General features: G+C 39.3%; 1 protein-coding gene across 4 annotated transcripts; it reads left to right on the plus strand.

Annotated features, from left to right (window-relative positions):
• The first annotated feature begins 489 nt into the window (after nt 1-489).
• On the plus strand, nt 490-22,390 carry STAMBPL1 (STAM binding protein like 1). 4 transcript variants are annotated; one of them, XM_027648329.1, is made up of 11 exons: nt 490-780; nt 11,785-11,979; nt 12,919-13,136; nt 14,500-14,575; nt 15,979-16,074; nt 16,744-17,098; nt 17,663-17,745; nt 18,667-18,804; nt 19,428-19,540; nt 21,035-21,134; nt 22,087-22,390. In XM_027648329.1, exons 2-11 carry the CDS (start codon nt 11,896-11,898, stop codon nt 22,141-22,143), a joined length of 1,320 nt encoding a protein of 439 aa, XP_027504130.1. In that variant the 5' UTR covers nt 490-780; nt 11,785-11,895; the 3' UTR covers nt 22,144-22,390. The 4 variants fall into 4 exon arrangements, with proteins under 4 accessions (XP_027504130.1, XP_027504127.1, XP_027504128.1 ...); XM_027648326.1 differs by having other exon boundaries at nt 492-780; nt 17,663-17,787; XM_027648327.1 differs by lacking the exon at nt 490-780 and adding an exon at nt 894-1,011 and having other exon boundaries at nt 17,663-17,787.
• Nucleotides 22,391-22,747: the final 357 nt, after the last annotated feature.

Genomic DNA, 22,747 nt, shown 5'->3' on the forward strand with positions numbered 1-22,747 from the left:
CCATGGTGTGAGTAACTGCTGTGTTGGCAGGACATTCCCATCAGAGATCTAGGCCAGCCCACAGCACTGCCCGACTTCCGCAGAAACCCAGGCTGTGACCCCCTACCTCCTTTACCTAAGGGGAGGAAGTTTCTCCTGCCCAGCATCCTCCCAGGCACCACAGCCCTACACCGACCACTACACCTTCATTTTACCCCTTCTCCTCTTCCTCCTTGCTCACAGACAGCCTCCTCAGCAAGGCTGCTAACAGGGTCTGCTCCCAGTTAGCCCGCTGCAAAGTTCAGGAGAGCCCAGGTGAGGTGTGCGTATCCTCCGGCACACAGGCGTGGCCGGGCCGACCGCCGGAGGTGCAGGGGGGGACACACGCCAGGTGAGCTGCACCCCCGGGCCCCTCTGCCTGCGTTCGCCGCCGCTCCCTCTCGCCCCCGCGGGGCTGCAGCGGCGGCGGCGGCGGCGGCGGCGGCCGGACCCCGCGGCGCAGAGCGGGACGCGGCCACGCCGCTCGCCCGGCGCGGCGCAGGCTCCTCCCTTCGCCCCGCACCGTAACCCGGGCGGCTGCGGCGGCGCAAGGCTCGGCTCGGCGCCGCCGGCACCTGCCGCCCTGCCCGCCGCTCCCGCACACGGCGCCCGGGGCTCCGCGTCCCGGCGGGGCGAGGCCGGCGGAGCAGAGGGAGGAGGAGGAGGAGGAGGCCCAGGCCGCCCCGCCGCTCCTGCCTCCCCCCGCCCCGCGCTTTGTCCGCGGCAGCCGCCGCGGCGCCGCTCACGCGGATGCCAGACCCGGTAAGCGGCCGTCGCCCTTCCCGGTGCGGGGAGCGCGGAGCTGCCGCGCCGCCGTCTCCCGCCGTCTCCCGCCTCCATCCCGCTGCTCTGCGCCAGCGGTCCCTGCGGGAAGAGGGCGAAAGGGGCTGGTAGCCCTTCCGGAGCCGGGAGGCGGTGGGAGCCGGGGCCGGTGGCAGCTCCCTCCGCCGCGCCGCGCCGGCGTCCCCGGTCCCGTGCCCGCCCCGGTGTCAGGTGCGGTGAGCCGCGGAGGCCTGTCGGAAACAGCCCTCCTCCGGGCAGGGCGGAACTTCGGGCGGGAGCGGCCCCGGGCGGGAGCGCGGCGGGGAGCGGGAGCGGCTGGCGGTGCGGGGATGCAGCGCGGGCATCGCGGTGCCGCTGGGGGTGTGCGGGAGGCGGGGGGCTGCGAGCCCGGGCTGCCTAAAGCTGCTGACTCCGCTGCGGCTACGCAAAGAGGTGGTGGCAGGTTGGTGGGGAGCCGAGTCCAGAGTGTTACCGTCTTCCAGGGAGAAATCACACTGATAACAATATTCTAGTTTTTTAAATGATTTCCATATACATGTGAAAGATTATCATCGGAATAGAAAGTGAAAGAATGTGAAAAAGTAGAAATTGTGTTCGCTGGGTATATGTAACTCTCGGTTTCTGCTCATGTACTTCATTTTGTACCTGCCTCCTTCTGACCTCTGTAGGATCGAAGGTGTCCTTCCGAAGTGCACGGAGGAATTTAATTTACTCCTCTCGCACAGTCTGCTCTGTTTCAGAAGGGTACCCAAAAGTCTCTTCTGGGGAAATTCCTCTTGGTCTGAAATTTTTTTTATTTAATATGCACATGATTCTGAATACTCAAAGAAGTCATGGGCAGAAAAAACCCTACCGTTTACTGAGAATGGGAAGTGGTGAGATTATGAGGTCTTGGATGGACAGTAGTTCCGAGGGAGTTCATCCCCAGGTGAAGACCAGCTTTGAGAAAGTTCTGTCTTCATGGAAGTGGGCTTTCTCCTCTTTGCAAGCTAAGGTGCATGACTGTCCAAAGCTGTGCTTAGCATATATTGATGAATTGCCTTAGACCATCAGGTCCTAGAAAACAGGATACAGACCCAGAACTTCATGAAATATTCCCAGGAGGATGGAGTCTAAGTTTGTTCCTGTGGGTGCTGCTCAGGCAATATATTGTGTTACTCTGAAACAAGCTGGATTTTCTGACATACTAAAAACATTTCTGCTGGTATCTTGCATGGCTAAGTGCTAAATATTTGAATAACTAAACTGAAGGCCAGTGTTGACAAATCTGGAGTTTCATACATCACAGGACACTGTAGGAATGTAGGAAGCATTCATCCCAAAATCTGTATCATTGTTTAGGTACAAATTTCATAGTGTGGGGGGGAGGTTGTTTATAGTATTTTTAAATGGCTACAAGTGCAGGGGAGTTATTTGGTAGTGTTACATTTACAAAGTAGGTTTCAGTATCTTGATCAGTCCTGCAATCATTTGTATTACTTGGTACTGCTATGCAAATACCGTGAAGGCATTTCTCATGTGGTTTTCCTGATGTGTATGAAGCATGCTCAAGTTCAGGCCTTAAGGCATTTTCTGAAGTTAATCACCAAGCTGAGGAAGAATATAGCTCAAGGTGAGGGGTCATGAAATCTTCAGCTGCTGAGGGAATGGCATGAAGACACTGAGAAAATGTTGTATAAAAATATGTACTTGGTTTCTGTTTGCTGGACATGTATGAACAGTGGGTTTTTTCTGGTCTTATCTGACTCCTAAAATTTTATTTTTGCATCAAAGGTTACACCTTCAGTTTGTGTTCTTAAAAGTAGTTTGCTGCCACATAAAGAAAGTCTTTATCTATACAATTTTAATAAAATTAGAACATCTGGATTTTCATGCCAGGAAACATATTTTCTGTCATAGTTTCCATTATAAATAGAAGTATCAGTCCATAAAAGCAAATGATCTTGCTTGTGCAGTTCCTGAATGATCCATATGTAGTTGGTTAGTACTGTTGTTGCATAAAAATCCCTTTTATAAAAATCCAACATTTTCAATCTTGCACGGCTGATGATGCCTCTTGGTAATGCTGTGAGTCAGTAAGCTCCTCAGACACAACCCGTTGCCTACCACTTCCTACTGGCAGCTCCAGATGACTCACAGTTCAGCACACAACATACGGAATTACATTATGGAAGCTGTGGGCTCACTACATAATCAACGTAGGAAGTGTCTTCCTCTTTTAGCATCTCTGAACCATTGTCAAAATGCCCTCAGAGATATCTATTGCTCTGTGTTGACTTGGAAAAGAGTTTGTATAGCCTGCAAAGATCAATGAACTCATCCTGAGGGGAAAAGCAAATAATTTGAAAATGGACTCAAAGGTTGTCTGCATAGCTTCACTGGGATGAATAGCCTGGTGGCCTGCAAGCGTATAAAATGTTAACCACAAATCATTGCACTCAGCTTTGATATTCGGGATAATTCAGCTGACTGTCAAGCAGCCCTGTGAGCTGACTGTGTTACAGATCACTGTGCTGCTGTAAAACTTGTGCTTAGCATTGTCAATCTTAGCAAACTTACATAAGAGAAATTAAATATTGTAACTGTCCCAGTAGAAAAAGTAGTCTAAATTCTCCTCATGGAGCCAGACATTCCTGTTGTTTTTCCCATCTGCTCATAGCATGAGACATCCTGAATCATCTAGGCTAGGGCAGAAGGTCAAAGATTTCATTATGAAATCAACTAACTGTATTATCTTAATATAGGCATCATACTACAGAAACATGCCAGATTAAATGGTAATTATTTGTATCAGTTGATCACACTTGATCCTGTAGGTAATATTACTATCCATTTCTTACCTGCCCTTTAATTACTTAACCATTACTGTGCAAAACAGTCAGAATCCTTAGAACTAGTGCCCCAAATTATTTTTTCTAGATTTGAGGCCACAAGACAAGCTTCATTCTTTATAATAGGCAATTTAATAGACTTCAGATGAACTGTGAATTTGTATGTCAGAAATGCCGAGTAAATTTGGTTCTCCTTTATTTTCTAGCCTGTATTATGAACATAAGAAGTAAGACGGAGTAGGAATTTGTCATCAGATAGAAATTGCTTGTTGCAACCGGTTATGCACTTAATTAACAAGTGTCCTTATTAGAGGCTATGGAGTCTGAAAGTGTTCAAAATGAAGTAGAAAATATTGCTAGAAAAGTCATTACCTTTTAAAGGAAAACCCAGAAGATTCTTAACCCTCCTAGCCTAGGGGAGGAGAGTTTCTTCTGAGAGAAATAGGACTACAGGCAGAAAAAACTGTGAAACCTAAGACTTTGCAAGGAATCATACTTTCTTTGTGTCCTGGGAGTCTATGAAGTTGCAGGCCTCTGTGCTGATTTTTAGCCTCTCATTTGTTTCCCTTAGCAACACAGCTTCTTGTCTTTATGGTGGAAGTTAGTTTTATCAATGATGTTCTGTATTGCAGGTATCTCCTTTTTTCAGTGTTTCAGTTGAATCATCAAAGAACAAACTATATAACAACAGCTATTTATTTTATTTCTGCCCTCTTCTGGGTTACTGTGCCCTGGTACACTAATTTTGATGGGGGACTGTTGTGGATTTCCTAAAGGAAGGAAATGGCACTGTTTTTCTACACCATGTCTAGAACATCCTTTTAGTGGGTCACTGGAAAGATGCTGTTCTGTGTTGCATGAGTATATTTCACTGAATGCCTAAGAAGGCTATAGCTTGTAATCCAAGACATTCTACCATTGGTGATACTTTATCCGTTATTTTAAAAATGCTTTTCTGCTGCAACCAAAAGGTGTTACCAAAAAAGGGAGAGAGGAGAGGGATTGTTTCGACACAAAAAACCTCAAGAGAAAGAACTGTCAGTTCACAAATGCATGTTTGAATGTTCAATATTTCCAGTCCATTTTTCAGGACATTCTCTTAAATATCCTGTAACTAATATTTTTGTAGACAGAGCGTATTAATAAATCAGGTAGCAAGCCATCATCAAGATGTACAGCTCAAGTGCACAGGGTTATGTTATAATAGCACAAACATACTAAATGTTGATTTCAAAACAATCTGCCTAAAAATTAATGAGAAAATAGTTGAAAGTCAGAGGTTTCCTCTGTGCTTTGAAGGTACAGGAAAAGTATTCACATACTCTGTAGGGAGTAATAGTCAGGTTCTTGCATGTACCCTGTTGGATGTTACCTGCATATTGCAGTGGTTTATCACTCTTACAGACCCAGTAGCAAACTAATTTTATTGACATAGCTGCTTTATTCACTATTATTGGTATCTGTGCCAAAAGGAGAACTGTCCCTAGAAGACAGCCAATCAATTATATTCAAGGAATTACATTGACTAACTGCAGTCATCCAAATATTTGCAGACCAACTTTAAAAGCCTTCAAATAATTATTCTAACTTCTTTTTTAACTGTGAGAAAACAGAGCCTCGTGCCAACGACTTTTTCTTTAGATGAAAATAAAGCTCAGTTTTGTGATGTGAGATACAGCACTGAGTAGCCTAACCATATAAGTAAGGCATGGGTTTGGCAGATCTGTGCATGGAGGATCTTCCCTGCATGTGATTTCTCCCTCTCAGCACCCAAACCAATGAAGGTGCTACTGTCTATACACCACTGACATGGTCTGCAGAGAGACCTCTCAGCAGTGCTGAGACATGGTGGCGCTGTCCTTCACCAGTGAAAAACAGGAAATAATCTTGACCTGCTTCTAGGAGAGATGATAGTACAGCTTGGAAGTTGCCTCTGAGAGTTAGGGGAGCTTAGGAGGAGGTCTTAGCAATGCTGTTTAAATGAAGCCATGGAGCTAAGGGCCAATGTTAAAGTATGAACTATTACTGAGATGGGCTTTTCTAGAGCCAAGCTTAGTAGCTCCTACTGTGAAGAGCAACTTCTCCATTGAAAGGTGCAGGGTTTTTAGGAAGCTACTCCTCGCAGTGCTTCCTTTCATTGAAAGGCCATTCTGTTGGGTTTTGTTGATTGGGTATTTTTTCTGCACAAGAGAATGATCTTGCCATGACATTCAGCGCTTTGCTGTATTTTTTCCAGATGAGACTCCTTACTATACCAGCTGAATCACTTGCTGTGATTCTGAACGGTTGTTACAAAAAGCATGTTGACAGATGAACAGGCTGTTTCTTTAGCATATTTATATATCAAACCCAAGTGTGTATATAAATTGTTATGTGCTGTGCCAATACATGCCCTGGCATTTCAAAAAGAGCTGAGTGAGGTAGATTCCTGTATTTCTAACCTATTTTTCACCACATTCACTTGAACATCCAAGTACAGAAGTAGAAGTATCTGCTTCATGGATGACTTATTGGCATGAAACAGTCCCTTATCTTCATCTGGCAATCGCTGCCGTGCCCTATTTAAAGTTTGCTGAGACAATTCAGTTCCATTATGGGTAATTAAAAGGTGTTATTTGCACTTACTAATTTGGCTGTTTTAATGAGGACTGGCCTCTTTATGGTTTGAGCTGCATCTTTATTCTAGGATTCTGTAATCATCACACTTCCTAGAATAGTAAATTGAAGTCTGACTGTGTTAACTTCTCATGACAATATTAAAACAAGCTTTTTCATGCCATGGGATGAATGCAGAAAAGTTCTCTCAAAAGCAGTTTGTAAAAAGTAGAACTATACCACATTTTAGCTTCTATATTAGCAAGCAGGTATTTTTAGATATACTGTAAGGATCCTGATCCCAGTGTACTGAAGTGAATGATTTTTGTGGGAACCTCATCTGGTATTTACATTCCACCAAAATATCAGACAAAAGGATGAGAAATTCTGAAATAATCCACTATTAAAAATATGCAAAGAATAAATCATTGCATAAGTAAACTGCTGTTATTCTTAACAGAACCTAATCTTTGAATGAAGAAAGTGCTTTGGGAAATTTTACCAGTGATCTCTTTAATGCAGCTTTTTAGTAAGACCAATAGTCAGAATATCGACAAATGTTGATGACAGCAGTGAAGTCAGTGTTATGAATAATTCCCTTAGAATTTAAAAATGTTACAAAGAGGAAACTAATATTTCAAATTAAGTAATAACAATGTTTCAAAGTAATCTTAAAAAGTGAAACTAAGTATTAAACTAATATTTATTGAAGTTAGTCAGTTACTTGTTTAAAAAAATCCAAAAAGCTGATTCAACATTTAAAAGTCTCTTCTGAAGAACTGAAGAAGGAAACACAGCTTCCAGATGATCACAAGGTGTTGAAATTCAGTCCTCACAGTCTGCAGTCAGCTACTTTCTGTGAGGTCCTGACACTCTGAGCTCCTCTTTGTGCCCATGTCTTCTCCAGAAGGTTGGAGCACACAGCTCCCACTGGGGTACTGCAGTCACTGTGTGCATCCTTGGGCAGGGCATGGTCCCACTTGGCTTTGTTGACTGTGGTGGTACAGTCGTCTCAGTCGGTTGTATCAGTGCAGGACACACCGTACTAATCAGACATCTGAGAGTCTGTCATAACAAGGTGTGAAGACAGATACAAGCTCCTTCTGCCCAGGCTGTGAGCTGGCTCCACTGAAGGCATTGCAGACACAAACTACAACTTAAAGAGCTCCTACTGCAGTCGAGCCGATAAGCCTTGCTGTGCAGCCACGTGTACCACCCCTCACTATCACACCGCAGTTACGCAGCTGGGGAAATTAGCGGGGCTGTGCCTCTCGGGCTCTGAGAACAGGCAGGGTGGCTCATTTGTCCACATCCATCCTGGCAATTGTGTGAAACATCATCATGCAGCAAACTGTGAAGGCATTGGAGAACCTGTGATGAATTGTGACATTATACCTCTCAGAAAAGCATGAGAGTTTGTGCATGCATTCCCCTGATCTTCTCATACCACCTGTCTTATTAGCCTACTCCTAAGGTACTTGATATGTCTTGATATATTTATTCTGTCTTCATGTACTACTATTTGCATATACTTTCAGTTAAAATTGCTCTCTCTGCTTTTCACTTTCTGGTGCTTGGTACCATGCTTGTTAGCCCAAACAGAAAAATTACTTTCAATGCCATTTAAAATGTTGATTTTCTCACTTTGCACTGTTTCCTGTGGCTGAAGGGTTTGATTTAATAAAGCTGAATTTTTCAAGGTTAATACATAGCATAATAAGATGGATCATGTAGGAAAACAATGGTTTTTGAGGAGGAAATGGAATTTGGTGAGGAATGCTATACCAATGAAATAAAGAAAAGTTTTTTAACTGTTGAATGGATGTTAAATGATTATATTCTGGTAATGACTATCAGAAAACTCATAATTAGAAAAAACTTGATTTGAATGACAAATGTCCAGGCATTTTTTCTCAAACAAACATTACTTAAGTCGATCTAAGTTAATTTGAAATGCCTGAATTAGCAAAGCAGAAAAATGCATCTTTACTCTTGGAATTTAGAGCACTTTACAGTCTAATAGCCTAAGACAGCTCCAAGCTAGTGTTGCTATTTGTCTCCTGTTATTGTGGTTGGAGTATAGTTCACTGTATTAGCATAACTATTTTGTATATTTGAGTATAATCAGTTATTCAGAGTGGTTGGGTATTTGAATTTATCTTTGCTCTTGTAAAGTAAAATATAAGTTTATTGTCAGAAAACATGTCAAGGCTGGGCAATTTTTGTAGGTGCTATACAAGCTCTTGTGGTGTCTTTTCAAAGGCAGTTTCTATCAATCTAGAACAGCACTGCCTCAGAAAGGAACTAATCTGTCTGTTTTGCTGACTTCATGGTTCTGCCTCCTCCTTTGCATTTTGATTTTGAGAAGAAAGTAGTTAAGTTTAAAAGTCCATTTAATTTTGATTTGGATCAGCTACAACTTGCCTCGAAGTCACTGGAGCCAACAAAATTAGAGTACAAAAAAGCATGGTGAGGGTGAGGTGAGCCCCTTGGCAGTGTCATGCCCTTCAGCTGGCTAAAGGTGACCGTGAGGCTGTGCTGTGAAGAACATTATGCACAGAGGCATTCCAGGGAGCTGGCACCACATACCTGTGGTGGTGTTTTTAGTAAAGCTTAACTTTCTGCATTTTAATCATTCATTATCCTGCCAGTGTGTCCACATATAATATATTGAAGTGCTGTCATAAGACAGCCAGCGTTCTTTTTAGAGTTTTTTTCTTAGAGTTTTTTTAGAGTTTTTTTCTTGCCACCTGTAATAGCTAAGATATTTGAGTCTTATTTGAGGTTTTTGTAAAAGTGATACAAATTCATCTCAGTATTTCTTCTTTATTTGCAATGTCTGGTTTTTAAAGTGTTCCTGAAGCTAAATTTAAAAAGTCTGTTTCCTCTTTTATTTGTAGCCATTCTTCTGCTAAGCTCTTGCACTGAGACTTGTCGTATGCTCTGTGCAGAGCTTCTTCATCTTTTCCAGGCTCTGAGGAAGTGTGAGTTTCTGCTATTAGCAGATGTCTCCTCTTTAAAATACCCACTCTTACACTTTTAAAACTAATGCTATTACTATTAATCCTTCTTTAGGCTAAAAATTCACTGAATTAACTTGTGTTTGTAACTTTAATATTAGAGGAAACCAAGCTGACAAATATTTGCAAGTAAAAGGTTCTGTGATGTCTCCCTGTGCCATTTTTAAAGAGATTTTGAATGGGAAATACCATAGGCTTCTTTAACAAAGATCTGTTTGGGAATACTGGCCTCCCAAAACCAAAACAAACCATGAATTAGTGGCTCTTGTTTGCCACTTGCTGCACCAACTTTTTTCCACTTGCCTGCCAGCTCGGCTGAGAGGTCTTCAAGCAGTGGTGATAGTTGAAAGAAGTATTTGATCAATATCTTGTGTCCTCAGTAGGGAAGTAGGGAAGTAGTCCTCATGAACAGTCTCTTCAATGTCCATTTCCTCACTAGACTTTGGTGAAAATCTGTTGAGAGAGAAAGCCTTGAAAAATGGTTTTCTTGCTCAGAAGCTGCTAACTGAAATAAGGAATTGAACAGAAATGCATTTCTACTGCTTTACTTCTTAAGGAAAAATTTTTGTTATACATTGAGTGACTAGAATATTTTGCAGTTTGTTATGCTTGGATGCATACTTTAGACCAAATCCAACCTTTCATTCAGGTGTTGTAGATGTCGCAGTTGCTTCTAGGGGAAATAAAATAAAAAATCCAAAAGTAATGGATAAGAGAATGGACAAATAGTTTTAAAATATATGCTTTTTAGCTCCTTTTTTTTTTTTTTTTGCTCATTTATTTGTTTGGTTTGGTTTTCAGTTTTTGTTCCTGAGCTCCACAGATCATATGAATGCAGAGTCTCTCACTGATGATTTCATTTCTGCTTAGAGTCTGAGCTGCATAGGCAGAAGATTAACATGAGCTCTGCACTGGCCAAGCTTTTAGCCCTCTCCTTTCACAGTCTACCAGTGCTTCAGCTGAAGAAGGGCTTCAGGTGGAACTAGGTGTAAAGCAGAGTATTTCCTGGAGTAGGCTAAAGCAAAAATATTTCATTATTGTTGTCCCAAAGGGCCTTTCTACAGTTTGTGAATAGGTAATGAGTAGGCTCTCCTGCCAGGCTGATCATTTACGCCAGAGCTCTATGTATATAAAATTGAATTGTTTAGAGAGCAGTTTCCATTAGCACAGCAACCACAACTAAGATTGCTTTCTTGGGTGTGTAAGCTGTGGTCCAGTTTTTTTGGTTACAAATGGTACAAACAGTTTGAATACCTAAATTTCCAGAAAGCAGGCCTTGAAACTGAATTCACTTATCTGTGGCATACCTTATGATGAGAATAAAAATCTTGAAAATGAAAAACATTGGTATAAAGGCAGTCAAGAATATACTCATTGAGATCGGGAGGTCATACATAAAAATGGAGTAAGATTGATTCAATAAGGTGGAATGAATCTACCAGTAATGGCTTTTACAAGTAAAACAGGATAATTCTGACTATTCTAAATAAAGTGTATTACTTCAATGAATTTAATGTCTCCTACAATACTTGCACTAATGGTTAAAGTTTAGGACTAATCTAATAGATACTGTTGGTTTTGGGAAAAAATGAGGAAGACTCAAATACAAAAATCAGTACTTGAGAAATACAGCCAGCTAAAAACACATTAGGGTTGTTTTTCTCTAACCCAGAGTCCTCTGGCCTCTAGAAAGAGGTAGGCTGAGAAAATATCTTTGCTGAACCCACTCTATGCTTTTACAGAAGCATAAGCATATTTATTGCAGCGTATAAAGTGCCTTCGACTTTCAGGATCAAATCTGTTTAGACTGAGTGCACAGAAGGGAAAAAACACACTAGAAACTTAATTTTCACACTTCCCGTGTAATTTAAATAATTCATTCCTCTTTCAGTGTTGGGTTTTTTGGTTTTGGTTTAGTTTTGGTCGGGTTTTTTTCTGAAGACCACGACATCTAAATACTTGTCTTAACTTGTTCAAAGCTGTGCAAGGAGCAGTTATTATAAGTTGACTCATCAGAGTTCATCGTATTTTGAGTGTTTTTGAAGTCAGCAAGCTGTGCAGGTGGAACACATGGTGCTTGAAGTATTTTCTCTGCTTTATGTTACTGATACGAGTTTGTGTGTAAAATTTTATTTTTAATTACAGGCTTAGCAGGAAATAAAGATGCCAGATTCACACTGTTCATCAAAACATATGCTCAAGGAAGCACAGATTCTGTGATTAGTCCTCGAACTTCTGAGTTTTTCACTTAATGCTTGAAACTTGGGCGTTTTTTAAGTTGCTGTAAAAATTGTAAAAATAATTTGTTATATCATGTTCAAATCCACTGTAATAACATTAGTGAAGGTCAGCTAGTCTACAACTGCACTGAAGCCCCCATGCATTCCCAATTTAAATTCTAGATGCTTGGTGAGTTCTAAATTGTTATTAAACATGGAAGTACTGTGTCATCAAAGTAATGAGTGAGTGCTGGCATGCAAACTTATGTGACATTTGAATGTATTTCTAATCTGAATGACTTGTCTTATTTTTTCCAGCACACAACCACAATCAACATATCTATTTTCAAGTTTCCCTTGGGCTATTAAACCCTGAGACATCTGGTTGCAAATATTGAGCGCTGGATTGATACTGCCCTTTTCAGTCAGATGGAGACTTTGGAGGAAAAGAGCAATCTCCTTGGTTTGCAGGCAGACAACAGCATGGAACAACCATTCACTGTCAGCTCATTGGTGCGTATTACAAAGAAATGCTTCAGTGGCTGAGCAACTCCTCTTTCAATTAGGAATCAGTTCAAGAGAGCTGTTTAGCAATGTTGGCTATCAGCTCCATGGGTCTCTTTCTGCATGCTGCCAGTTCCTCCCACATTCTGCCTGATGGTTTTGTTGGAATTTTTTTTATTTCTATATTCTTGGTTTATGGGGTTTCAGCAATCAGGTTTTTAAAAAGTTGAAATGGACATTTTGAGTAGAAAGAGTAAAAAATTTCATCAAAGTGAGAGGAAACAACTTGCACTAGCCAATTATTGAGCTACTTAACAGGAAGGCAATGACCACAATAAGCAGCTATGCTTCTTCTTCACTAGTTAGTTCTGATTTATTTAGTGGCCTCATTTAAAATTGGAAATGAAGATTTGAAGTGAGATGTTGACTGAATCAGGGGAACTTATTACTCTTTGTTACCTGAACTATTCCAGACAGTCAGAGCTATACATCATGTAATAGGAGTCTGAGTATTCAGGACCTCCATCAAATTATTTCAGTTATTTCAACCATTTCAATACTTAAGACAGACTCTTGTAGAATTCATGTGTAGGGCATTCTAAAGGGTTCTATTGCCTTTGGTAATTTCTATAGGGGGTTACTTGATTTTATCTTTTTTTTTATTTTTTTTTTTCTACAGGGGTTTTCCTAATTTTGTCTTTTTTAGGGGGGAGGGGGAAAGGGGGATGAGATCACTTTTTATTTTAATTGTAATCACAATTTATCTTTCAACTGAGAAACATGTTAGAATGTTTCAGCTGTGGCTAGCAGTGGGGAAACCAATGCCTGTCATGAGAACAGCTAATTAAAAAATTAGCTGAAGATTTCCCTTGAGCTTCTTAGGACTGAGACCGCTTACTGAAAGTGAAACGGAATATTCTCTTTGCTAATCACTCTGTTCCTTTTCAGAAAAAGCTAGTAGCTATTCCTGACCACACAGACATCTCTGTGACTCCAGAAGAGAGAGTACGTGCCTTAAGCAAACTGGGCAGCAATATCACAATCAATGAAGATATCACTCCACGCCGCTACTTTAGATCTGGAGTAGAGATGGAGCGAATGGCGTCGGTGTACATGGAGGAGGGAAACCTGGAGAACGCTTTTGTTTTTTATAATAAGTTCATAACGTAAGAAACCAATTGTAGTCTTTACAGCTTATAATTCTGAGTAAACTGAAATAGAGAGCTGCAGTGAAAACCCCTTTAGATGAGGAGAAAATTGTTCAGTGTGTTCTTGCAGAATGACTTTGTTCTCTGGAGGTCTTTATGCTAAGCATAGGCTTTGTTAAAATTGCATCTCACCTGTATGGTAGTCCTACCCATCTCTTAACTGCTAGGCATGAATTAACCTAATATACAGAGGTTGGAATTTACTGTGCAGGCCAAACCATGAGCACTGTTGCCCACAGATTATTCTGTATATATCAGCATGTTGGTTAAATACAGTGTCTGACTTACAAAACAATGTTTAGATAAGATTTCTGAGCCTTTAGTAGTTATGCTCTATGAGTGTCTACTGATCTTAAAGATGGTAGTATTGCACAGCACTTTAAAAACATGAAAAAAATGGCTTTTTGCTTATTTTTCACTTTTCTTCCCCCAAAGGATCAAGTTTGTTACAGGAATAAATGCAAAACCTATAATATATGTTCATCTTATGATTATTCTCCCCACTGCAGAAAACCAGTTCTGGCCAGCTTTCATTACAACTCTCAAAATAGACAGCCAAAAAATATATTAGTGGCAGATTTAAATGTTTAACCTAGCTAGTTTTGCTGTAGTGTTGCTTGGTTTGTTTTATTACTTCTGAAAGGTTTTTTTAATATGCATATTCTAAAATTTTTATAATAGGAAACATCCTTCCTCCCTCCTTATTTTCCTCATGTTCTGAAAACTAGACCAAACCTTTCTTATCCCACTTGATTTTAAATTTATCTATGTCCATAAAAAGAGGGTCTAGAGGTGAACATTGTGCAACTTGCTGAAAGAATGATAGCAGCTGTATATTCCAAACTCTGTGCAGTTGAGCGTTGCCATAATTTATCTGTCAGGTAGCTGTGCAGCTTGGTCTGGTAAAAATAACTGCTTTAATGATAGTCAGTGTCACATTCTTTCTTTAAGGTTCAGCATTTTGGCTAAGAATAGATAAAGACAGTAGAAATAGTATTTATTAATGCTGAGTAGAGTGGAGGGTGCTTTTCATGGATATTTTTAGGTGCTGCCTGCTAGTTAGTCCTTTTTTTTTAATCCAACCCACTACTAATGAAAGCCAAACTATATATCAGATGTGGAAAATAATCTCCTGTCTTTATCCTGTGTGTCTCATGCAGGTCCATACAATAATGTGTTATTTTAAACATGTGTGTAGAAACCTGCTCCAAATCATCTGGAATTCAGTGTTTATGTGAAACTGATTTTTCTGCCAGCATAAAAACTATTATGGATATTTCTCTGAATTCTGAGGCAAACACATGCATGTTTAATTTTCCAGATTATTTGTAGAAAAGCTGCCCAGTCACCGAGACTATCACCAATGCGCAGTACCAGAAAAACAAGATATTATTAAGGTAGGGTTATGGTTTCCTGGCATTTAAGAAATGTTTTGCACAGAATCTCTCCGTTTTTTCCCAGCACTCCTTTTCCCCCTATGCACACATAGTCCATGGCAGCCACCACAGCTTGAATTTCTGATACCTTTCTCCACTAGCCATTCATGTTTTATTTTGGTTTAATTATTTGATCATTACTGGAAATTAAATTATCAGTCTAGAAGATGAATGAGAATGGTTGCTAGGCTGTTGGAAACTCAGGTACATCTATTTCTGAAAGTTTACATATTAAAAATGCAATATATTAACAGTACTTAGTTTGATTCTGGTCCCAATTATGTGCGTGGATAATGGTCCAAGCTAATGATTGCAAACAGAGGGAGAGATATGTGACATTACTGGTGTCTGTGCAGTATTTGCTTACTCTGCTAAATAAGCAAAGTATATTTTTGCTTTCTTTATTACCAAATATATATTTATGTAGTTTTTACATATTTTTCCCTCCATTTCTATACAAAATAGTTTTACTTGGGTTTTTTCCCCCTCTAGAAAATGAATTTCAAATGTAGCCTTATACTGAGCTTTAAACAGTTGGAGTTGCCCAGTGAGAATTGTTAGAAGAGCACAATTGTCTCTTGCTTCATGCTCCCATATTTGCATGCTTTTTCTGCTGCTAAAGCTGAGTGTTATAGTCAAAATCAAAATGCTTTATGCCAAAGTTTCGACTGCGGCCACAATCTAGGGAAAACATCCCTATTGAGAAGGGGTATCCAACATGCCTCCTCTATGGCACTCAGCAGGATTAGGCAAATGGTCTCTTTCCCTTCCTTGCCTACAGCCCCTGAATTATTTTGTAGTCTTCACATTAGTAGAAAACATTGGGCATCGGTTTTGTTTTAAAGACAATATTGTTTTGTCTTCCAGGGCTGTCACAGTAAGCTACAGGGCTCTTCAAAGAAACGGGTTTTTTTCCCCCACCTGGAAACAGGCATATTTAGACATATTTATGACTAGGAAGTCAATGCAATGATCCTACCTGAAACTTTGAAAGTTGGCCTTAGTTTTTTTATAAATTACACCTGCAACAAAAATGTTAGTCACCACACTCTGTTTAAACAAAACAGAGATAACAGATTGCTATTAAAAGAGCTGATCTTTCCTTGAGATAACAAGTAGCCATGTCACACCTTTCACTAATATAAATTAATATAACTTTATTGAAATCAATGTACTATAGAAGTTTCATAAGCTGGTGATTTAGTATGTATTTCTTCCTTTTTTTTTTTTTCTGGGAGAAGAGCAGGGTTTTTTTCTATTTTGTATTTTTTTAAATCTATTACAACTGAGTTTGTTTTCCAGGTGGTTCTTTTAAAAAGTGAAAAGTAAACTTACCTGTCTTTCTCCCCCATTCCACCCCAAAGAAATTGAAGGAGGTTGCATTTCCACGGACGGATGAATTGAAAAGAGATCTTTTAAAAAAATACAACTTAGAATACCAGGAATACATGCAAAAAAAAGTAAGTTTTATATGGTTATTAAATAATGGTTTGCATGAATATTTTTCTGTCATATAAACCTTAAAAATTAAGCAGTAAAATGCCAGGTCTGCAAAAACCTAATAATTTTCTGGGCTGATTAGTAATTGCTTTTCATTTCTTCTTTAGAATCAGCTTGTCCTTTGAAAATAAGTGATGCAAGTGTGTGCTAGGAAATACATATCCTGTGATATTTACTTAATAACTGTCTACAAATATCTGGATAGGCCTTTGGTGCACTGATTCTGTTTTATAAAGAGGATTCAGTTGATATTTATATCAGTATGTGGAAAAAGTCCCTTGAATCCAAATATGCTCAAGTTTGAATTGAGTCTCTAAGTAACTGTAAATACCTGCATCTTGTGTTTTGAAGTCACTGAAAACAGGATTTATAGTTTAAAAACTTGTCTTGGAAAAAGCATCTGAGAAAACATGTATTTTTCTTTCCCTCACTTAAATACTTATTATCTTTTCCTTACTACCTTTGGGGAGTATAGCTTTATATTCCAGTTTAGCAAATAGGTTCCAAAAGACTCCATTTTTTATGACAGGATTTGATGGCTTTATTAAACTGCTAGATTGCTGCTTTACTTTCATTTTTTGTAACTTTTTCTGTGTTCTGAGAATGCCATTATATTGCATATGTTTCAGAACAAACGTAACACTGAAATTCTGAAGAAATTAGAGCATCAAAAGCTCATAGAGGCAGAGAAGAAACGAATTGCACATATGAGGCAACAGCAGCTTGAATCAGAGCAGTTTCAATTCTTTGAGGATCAACTTAAGAAGCAAGAACTAGCTCGAGATCAGAAAATCAAAGAAAGTGTGGCTATGTCTGAACAAATAGACGGAAGTATGCTATCTTGTATTTCTGTACCAGAGAACAATTCCCTGTCTACTGCAGTGCTTGAGGAAAAAGAGAGGAGTGGCACATCTGGCTGTGCTGGACACTCACCTCCAGTAAACCGGGTCTTAAAGCCAGCTGCTACTCTAAGTGCTGTTCAGAGTAAGTGCAGAGATTTCTTTTTTCCCCTATTTTTTTTTTAATCTATGTGCATATGTATTTATTCACTGTGAGGATTTCCATAGGGAAATAAACATTAATCAGTTCTCTATAGTTTCTTCATTTTAAGAGAGGACATTAGTTACAGTTTCACATTTTCCAGCTGAGTACCAATGAATGGATCTAGAGAGTGAGTCTCAGTGTTCCTCTGGAATGAAGTCTGAATCTTGCCATGGGACCTCAAGGGAGCAGAGGCAGAACCTGCAGTGGTTCACCCTGAAAAGCCCTGGCCTGGGAGATGATATCAGCTCACTTTCACCTGAGGGACAGGCTAGTGAGCATATCTTATGGGCTGGCCACTTCAATTTAGATGAAGTGCTTGTTCTGTAGATTTATTCTTATTAGAAATCTATTATATGGTAAATATAATTCTTTCACCTTTAATAATAGAATATGATATACTTTGTGTATTTCCTTATTTTAAGGATCTTCACTGTCTAAGCTGTAATTGCCTTTTTATCTCTCTTTCTCTCTCTTTTTTTTTAAATTTTTTTTATTCTTGGTTAGCTCAACTGGCTGAAGCGCTCAGAGGTGTCATTTTGCCCAGGGATCTCTGTCACAAATTTCTGCTGCTAGCAGAGGCAAATACAGTAAGAGGAATAGAGACATGTGGAATTCTCTGTGGAAAACTGGTACAGTTTAATGCTCACATTTGTATGGGGAAGATGTATTTGATTGTACTGTGTTATCCTGTGATGTATTGATTTCAGAGTAGATCTAAATGATCAGTCTTTAATGTAATTAACTTCATATTATAATCTGAGTGATCACTTCAGCATTGTGGGCTTGCTTTACTGGGAAAACATCTGATCAAAGTACTCTGTTGTTGTTATAAAATGTAGCAAGTTTTTCAGCTGGTGTACAACACAGGCTTTTGCGAGTACTTTCTCTGGCATTCATCTAAGGTAAGTGAGGTTTAGTTACAGGACAATGAAATATAAAGACTGCTAGAATCCACTGGAGTCATCAAATTCATAGTGGCACAACAAAAAAGAAGAAGAAAATCCCCCTATCAAACTGTAGAACATCTGATTTTCAGTCTGGTTTTTTCCCTTTGACCTAGATAACACTTAATGTCCTTCAGAGCAGGAAAAGATGTCATGGCTGATGCTGGCATCCAAAGAATTTTAAAGATGATCTCAAGTGTATTTGAATTGTATGGAGAGAAAGAATAGCAACAGTAGTCATGTTCCACATTTCACAGAAAATAATTATAGTTTTCTCAAACCTCTTGTATATGTTTTTAATTATTTTAAAGGATAATCTTTTCACAGTGATCTCTGAGAATATTTCAATACAACAGTCTCGTGTTGTGACTAATGCTACCCTGTATGCTTTTATAATAAAGTACTGAGGCATATTTTCAGGTGCAGTGTGTTAGTAGAGCCACACTGGAATCAGTGGAGCCCATCCTTTTTTTTTTAGCTGATAGGCTGACATCTTTCAGATTCTGATTCAGCATTTATTCATTACTTCGTTTGTTCCACTCTAAGTCAACGTTTGTTTTACAGACACATAATGAATTTACTATTACACATGTAATAGTGCCAAAGCAAACTGCAGGACCAGACTACTGTGACATGGAGAACGTGGAAGAATTATTTGGTATTCAGGATCAGTATAATCTCCTCACTTTGGGTTGGATCCATGTACGTATGATTCATAAATTCTGGCTTTTCTATATTGGCTCTAAATACTGTGTGAAAAAGAAACCTGGAAATAAACTTAAGAAACAACTGGAATAATCCAAATGAATTTGCTTACTTAATTCTAATTGTAGTGATGTAAATGAGCACTAATGTTGTCCACAGAGTATTTTTTAATGCAGTTGAGGCATCCTGTTGACACAATGGGCCTGCTTCTGCCTGTGCAACTTTTGTTTATATTTAAGGGTATTTTATTACTTTCTAATGCCGTATTCAAAAGTAGGGGAGGGGAGGTATTGTGTTGTTGAAACTTTATATTCATTTCACTCTTAGGGATTTTGTACAATCCAGGAATTTCCCTTTGTCTTGTGCTTTTTCATTCAACCTTTCCCTCCCTGTGATCAGAAAACTGCTTATGTACCTGATTGTGAATGTGCCTCCATGAATCTCATCCTGAAGAGCCACCCTAACAATAAAGAATCTAGGTTAATAAGAACTTAAGAAACCAACCTGAGGAAGTACTGATGCTTTCACTTGTCACAAATTATTGGTCCTACTTGAATTTATGTTGACCTTGATCTATAAGAATTATTTCATGATGTTGAGTTTTCCCTTTCTTTTTCTAGACACATCCAACACAAACTGCATTCTTATCCAGTGTTGATCTTCATACTCATTGTTCTTATCAGCTAATGTTGCCAGAGGCCATTGCAATTGTTTGTTCACCAAAGCATAATGAGTGAGTTCTGATTTTTTTAAGTAATATTTAGATATTTTTCCCTGCTCCTTCTCAGAAAATTTGATCAAATGCAAAAAGTACATACCAGCTCAGATAAAGGGCATGAATATTGAGTTGAGTGTTTGTTTTCTGTAAGTAGCTCAGACTTGCATTTCAGTCAGTCCCTATGCACACCATTGTTTCTGGTTTCTCTCTCCTCCTCCTTTCCCAGACCCAGGTTTTAAATTTTGTTTGTTTTTAAATTCTGCTTGACAAAGTAATAAGGACAAGAGCTATTCTTCTGGAGTCCTCATTGCCAGTGGCCTACCATAGATCTATCTTCATTCTGTCTAGTTAAGGAAGTGGAGGGAGATTAGGCATATTTCTCTAGAATTATATGAAAATTGCAGTTTGCGAAGCAGAAGGATAAAGATTACTTTTTTTGATAATAAAAGTCTATTTTTCTATTTCATAAAATATAAACAATATATACTGAAAAAAAATATGGAACCGTGTAAATATTAACGTGAAGGTTTGTAATGGAACATGTTGCCCAGAGAGGGTGTGAACTCTTAATCGTAGGAGATATTCAAAACTTGACTGCACATGGTCCTGGCAACCTGCTCAGGGTGATTCTGCCAGAGCAGGGGTGTTGGACCAGACAATCTTCAGAGGTTCCTCCCAGCCTCATCAATTTTCTGATTCACCTTTGGTGTGCTTGGCATTTCAGGGCACCAGGGCTAACTCCATTGTTTAGACTGTGCATTTCTTCAACCTTTTTTTCTGGCCTTCTGCCTCTTTAGATGATTTCAATGAACCCTGTCCTGGATACTTAACTTCCCATATGGGCCATTAAGGTAGCAGAGTTGTGAATAAAGATTGAGTGGCAAGAGCACAAGCACTAGGCTTTGTAACCTTGAGCATATCTGTATACCTTTTCAAATTTCTGGTCTTCCGAATTTCTTTCATAGTTTATGCTATACCCTGTAACCAACTCTAACCTGTAACATTTATTATGAGGTGCTGTCCTGCAGTTAATAGGTATCAATCTTCTTTACAGAAGGGTGGGGTTTCTAACATTTTAGTGCAGCAGTGCATTTTCTAATGCTTTGCACTACGTGATTACCTAAAGGAGTGGTAATCACCACTAGTCATTTAGACAGCTAGCTTAAAGGCTGTTTTAAGTTGCCCTGGGTGAAATGCAATCCAGAACACCTAAGTTTCTGTAGGAACTAGCCTTAGCCCTCAGTAGGCTAACCTGCCTAATGGGAGTAGCACCACTACTGTGATTCTTTTTCTAACCCCTTCCCTTCATCATCTCTCCCTTTATAGGAATACAACTCCCTTTGGTTTAAAATACCTTTAAAAATCCAACTCAGCCTGGGCTCTTGTGTATTGAAGGTCACCAAATGCCATTCTATTGTCCTTCTCTTAAGCTAAGCCATTTGTGTGTGAAACCTTGGACATGTATTATGGGAGCAGTGTGTAACAGGAGTTTCTTGTTTTGCTTTCCAGCACCGGCATCTTCAGACTTACTAATGCTGGCATGCTAGAAGTATCTGCTTGTAAAAAGAAGGGATTCCATCCACATACAAAGGACCCTAGGTTATTTAATGTAAGTATATAATCCAACATGGTTTTGACTATTTAAATTCTTGCCCATGAATCTACTATGAGCAGAAATCACATGTGCTTGAGGTTAGATTTCTTAATAACTTTCCTGCTGTCTTAATGTTTCATTACCCTTAGTTGACTAAGGTGGACAGCAGGAGACTGCTTAAGCAATCAGTAGCAGCCATGAAATGAGTGTTACATGCTGCCATTTAAATGGTGGCTAACCAGAGGCAGTTACCATCAGTCAACACTTCTTGCCTGCTGCTTTCTGAAGGAGCAAAAACCACATTTTCAAATGGGAGTTATTCCTGAGCTCTTTAGTTTTTAAACAAAGAATCAGCTCAGTTCTTCTCTCCAACTGCAGTGTCCCAACATAACATCCCAGCCGCTAAAAAGTGCAGCTATGGGTAGGTTAAGCCCTATTTCTTTCATTGCCCATAATTTTCCCCTGGCTACCATATCTTTTGATAATGACAACTATGTTGTAATAACATAGTAAGCTATAGTATAGCTCAACAGTAGAGTCAGTCAGAGTTGTCTTCCAGATAACAGTAATATTTCTTGTAAGTCTTTACCTTTGAATAATTAAGAATTTGGGGTTTTTAAATAGGCCTCACTTTAAATACATAAGCATCTCATATAGATCAAAACAAAGTGATCAAATACAGAGAAGTAATGCTGAGAGACAGTGGAAATTACTTTGTTGTCAGACTTTCTGAGTGTCAGTATTAGTCCTCAAAAGAAGGAGAAGTCGGGGTTCTTTGTTTTGTTCTGTTCTTTTATTGTTCATTGTAGGGGTAATGAGAAGGTAGTCCAGCTCTGAAAAACATTAAGATTTTTTGTTCCAAGTGGGCCCTTTTCACTGATCCTTTACAAACCTGATTCATGAATGAAGTTACTGGCTATTTTACTGAAACTGATTTCTGTCAGTAATGGATTGACTTCTTCTGCAGCCATGTACCCATGTGGTTGGGAAAGACATAAAGATAATTGTGCTGGATCTGAGGTGATACGGATGGATGATATTGATGTTGTTCTACAAAAGGCCAAAAAAGAAAAATGGATTCCTGTTTTTCCTACATTTTCAGAAATTACTTTTATATTTATACATTTTAGATTGAATGGTTTGATATTTATTGCTGTAGCCTGTTTTGGAGTTATTTTGTTGCTCTGTCAAGGTGGTCTTCAGTGGCATTACCCCTGAATCTGTAAACAAACCTCACCTATAAAACACAATAAAATGAACTTCAAACAACAGTAACTGTGTTGAAATAAGTAATGTTTCTTTTATCACTTGCTGGAATTAATTGACTTCTGAGAATCAGAGATCTTTAACAGTTGTTGGCTTTTTGTGATTTCCAGCCATGTACATCGCTTCAGTGAATTTACATTATGTAGTAGCGGTAAATAGATCAGTTTGGGTGATTCTTTTTTTTCCATCCTTTCCCCTCTTCCAACTTGGTATAGCTCAAGTTTCAGCTAACAGGAAACACTCAGGAAAACACAAATCCTTTACCTGAGAGCTGACCCCTATCACATCTTGGGATAGCAAAGATGCATCAGAGTCCTTTGGAGAAATGTGTCTCCTCCAGCAATCCTCTAGTAGAAATTTTC

The sequence above is a fragment of the Corapipo altera genome, unplaced genomic scaffold (assembly GCF_003945725.1).
Source record: "Corapipo altera isolate COAL_440 unplaced genomic scaffold, ASM394572v1 56, whole genome shotgun sequence".
Classification (NCBI taxonomy): domain Eukaryota; kingdom Metazoa; phylum Chordata; class Aves; order Passeriformes; family Pipridae; genus Corapipo; species Corapipo altera.